We start from the raw sequence: 2,500 nt of genomic DNA, 5'->3' as shown, positions 1-2,500 counted from the left end.
AATATATTTACCCCCTTTTAAAATATCATGCTATGATCTTCATAGGACTGGAAAGATAAAGCACAGAGCTTGAGGGAAGACCTTGATATGGGAATAGCAGAGATAAAAAAATGTCCAACCTGCAGCACTCAGTTCACAAGGGAGAAGGACTTTAAATACCACCAGAAAGGTTGTCATGAGTGCATTTGCGAGGAATGCAATGAATCGTTTGACCATGAGCAAAAGCTAAAAAGGCATAAAGACAAGAAACATAAAGACAGCTACAAGTGTGATCATTGTCAAAGGACTTTTGCTGAGAAACGAAATCTTATAAGACACCAGAAGTCACATGTTTAGTTAACCTATCCTGCATTTAGTGATTTTAATTGGAGATGATTTGAAAGGACTATTGTATCAATCTATAATACATAATTGTTTTTGTTTTTAAATTATTATTATTATTATCGATTTTTGAAATTAATTGTGGTCATTGCAGCACATGTACATCATGTTACTGTTCAAACCAAATTTTAAATCATTACAAATGTTGTGTTAGACTTTAACAGGAAAAATGAATTAAAACTTATTTACAATGTCAAAACCTCAATCTTTTTAATAACCTTGTTGTTCAGGGGCAGATCCAAGGAGAGAGGTTTTTAATCTAGGCAATTTGCCTTAAGTGAATTTCCCTCTATGTTAAACATTATGCGAACATTCCATTGTTTATTCACTAAGATTTCTCTGTTTTCCTATTTTTTCCTTTGCATGTGCTTTGTCTTGGATTTCATAGTATGGGACCCAGACTTCTTACTACTTTTAGTGTTTGTTTGTACTGCTTTAGCCAAGTCATGGCTGCGCTTCCTCTTGGAGGTGGGTTCTTGAAGTTGTACTGGTCGCCCTTTTGATACAACCTGACGGCTTCCACTACCACACTTTCGTTTTCTGTTGGGCTGGACTCTGATCTTTTTTCCATTTCCGGTTTTTTTCACCTCACTGGACCCAAAAGTAAAAAGAGCGCTTGCCAAATTAGAATGCATAGATCTAGTAGCGGTTAAGGATGTTACCCTTTTTGCGAACCTGATTACACCTTTAGCCAAATTAAGGTCTCTTGAGCTTTGGAGCTTTTGAATTATTTGTTCACAAGAGTTTCTCAACAATTGTTCAGCATTTGCAATGGAATCATCCTCATCATCATCATTGCTCTGTATTGGTTCAGCAGTGCAGCAGTTTGGCCCTTGTTGTGCTGTTTCCATACTAGTGGATGCCTCTGTTACAAAACCATTAGAACCATCAGTTTGTGATGTTTGTCCAGCATCACTAGAGCGTAATGGCTTATAACAAGCAACAGGAAGTGTCTTTCCTATTGCTAGCCAGGCCAATTTCTGCCTCTCATGTGGATTACTGACTGGAATGAAGTTTATGCAGTCTGCTAGATTTGCCACCCACAGGACATACTGGTGTTTGCATGGGCTCCCGTCTTTACCAACCGTGCAGCTACATATCCCAAGAGTCATGTCCACTGTATAACTGACAAAGAACCAATGAGACACTTCATAAATATCTCAATACAACTGGAATTTTTGTTTTTCAATCTGTAATAGATACATTCTAGACCTTCAACTGGTTGATCCACTAAGATATTAATGGAAATATTCCTAACAGCAGAGTAAGGGCTTGCTCTTACTCTGCTATAAAAAACTCAATAACCCTGCCAAGAAGGGAAATTACTAAAGGTACCCCACCCCCTGGACAATATATTAGTCATGTTTTGGTCTTCCTTATGCTAAATCAACATCCTTGAAATGCAGCATATGGATGAACTGCAGGAATTATCTCATATGTTATGCATGTTATGTCTCCATGTTTTATGTATTTTTGCTCCAAAGGGGAGGAGCCTAGAAACACTGCCCCCTCCCCCCCTGCTTCCCCTATCAAGATAATTTGAATCAGACAATGGGGGAAAGATAGGAAAATAATGGCCACCCACACATGCCCTCTTGTACCACCAGAGCGTTATGCTATTGCGACGGCGAAGAAAAAACACTACTGACCTGTGACTGCTATCTGAAGAGTTTCCAACTTTGAATACATTATTGCCAAAGTTCTCTACAGTTGAGATGTAGGCATCAAGATCTTTTTTATCTGGGACTTTAAACCCTGTGCTTCCGTCTTTCCCTTTCCCAAAGAATCGATGTTTGTACACGCCATCAAAACTCCCATCAGCAATACTAAGGAGCTTATTCTTGTAGTGATCTTCTAGATTAATAGTCAGCTTGTCTAGAAGCCCAACAACATTGTACTCTTTGGTGCGCTGCAGAATTACATCCTTACGAACCAAAAACTGAGCCTCGGCAAAATTGTTGGTGTGGTTCCCTCTAACAGGCAGTTCAGTTCTAAAGCATAGAGCAAACGATTCTTTGTCATTGTATAGATTTTGCAAATAGCTGACTAGATTTGGGTATTTCTTGCAACGGCCATCATTCAAAAGTTCACTGAAGCAGTTCTCAAAATCTTGTTTTGT

General features: G+C 38.7%; 1 protein-coding gene and 1 pseudogene across 1 annotated transcript in view; one reads left to right on the top strand and one right to left on the bottom strand.

Moving 5' to 3' along the window:
- LOC140929437 (uncharacterized) overlaps positions 1-612 on the top strand; it is a 1,787-nt gene extending 1,175 nt beyond the window's left edge. The window contains exon 3 of the mRNA XM_073379236.1: positions 46-612. Within this exon, the coding sequence (XP_073235337.1) occupies positions 46-336 (291 nt within the window). The 3' untranslated portion in view covers positions 337-612. The remainder of the gene's footprint in view (positions 1-45) is intronic.
- Positions 613-728: 116 nt separating this feature from the next.
- The window catches only part of LOC140929436 (uncharacterized), a 3,189-nt pseudogene continuing 1,417 nt past the window's right edge, over positions 729-2,500 (bottom strand).

The sequence above is a fragment of the Porites lutea genome, chromosome 3, assembly GCF_958299795.1.
Source record: "Porites lutea chromosome 3, jaPorLute2.1, whole genome shotgun sequence".
In the NCBI taxonomy this organism is placed as follows: domain Eukaryota; kingdom Metazoa; phylum Cnidaria; class Anthozoa; order Scleractinia; family Poritidae; genus Porites; species Porites lutea.
This window is presented reverse-complemented; position numbering and strand designations above follow the sequence as displayed.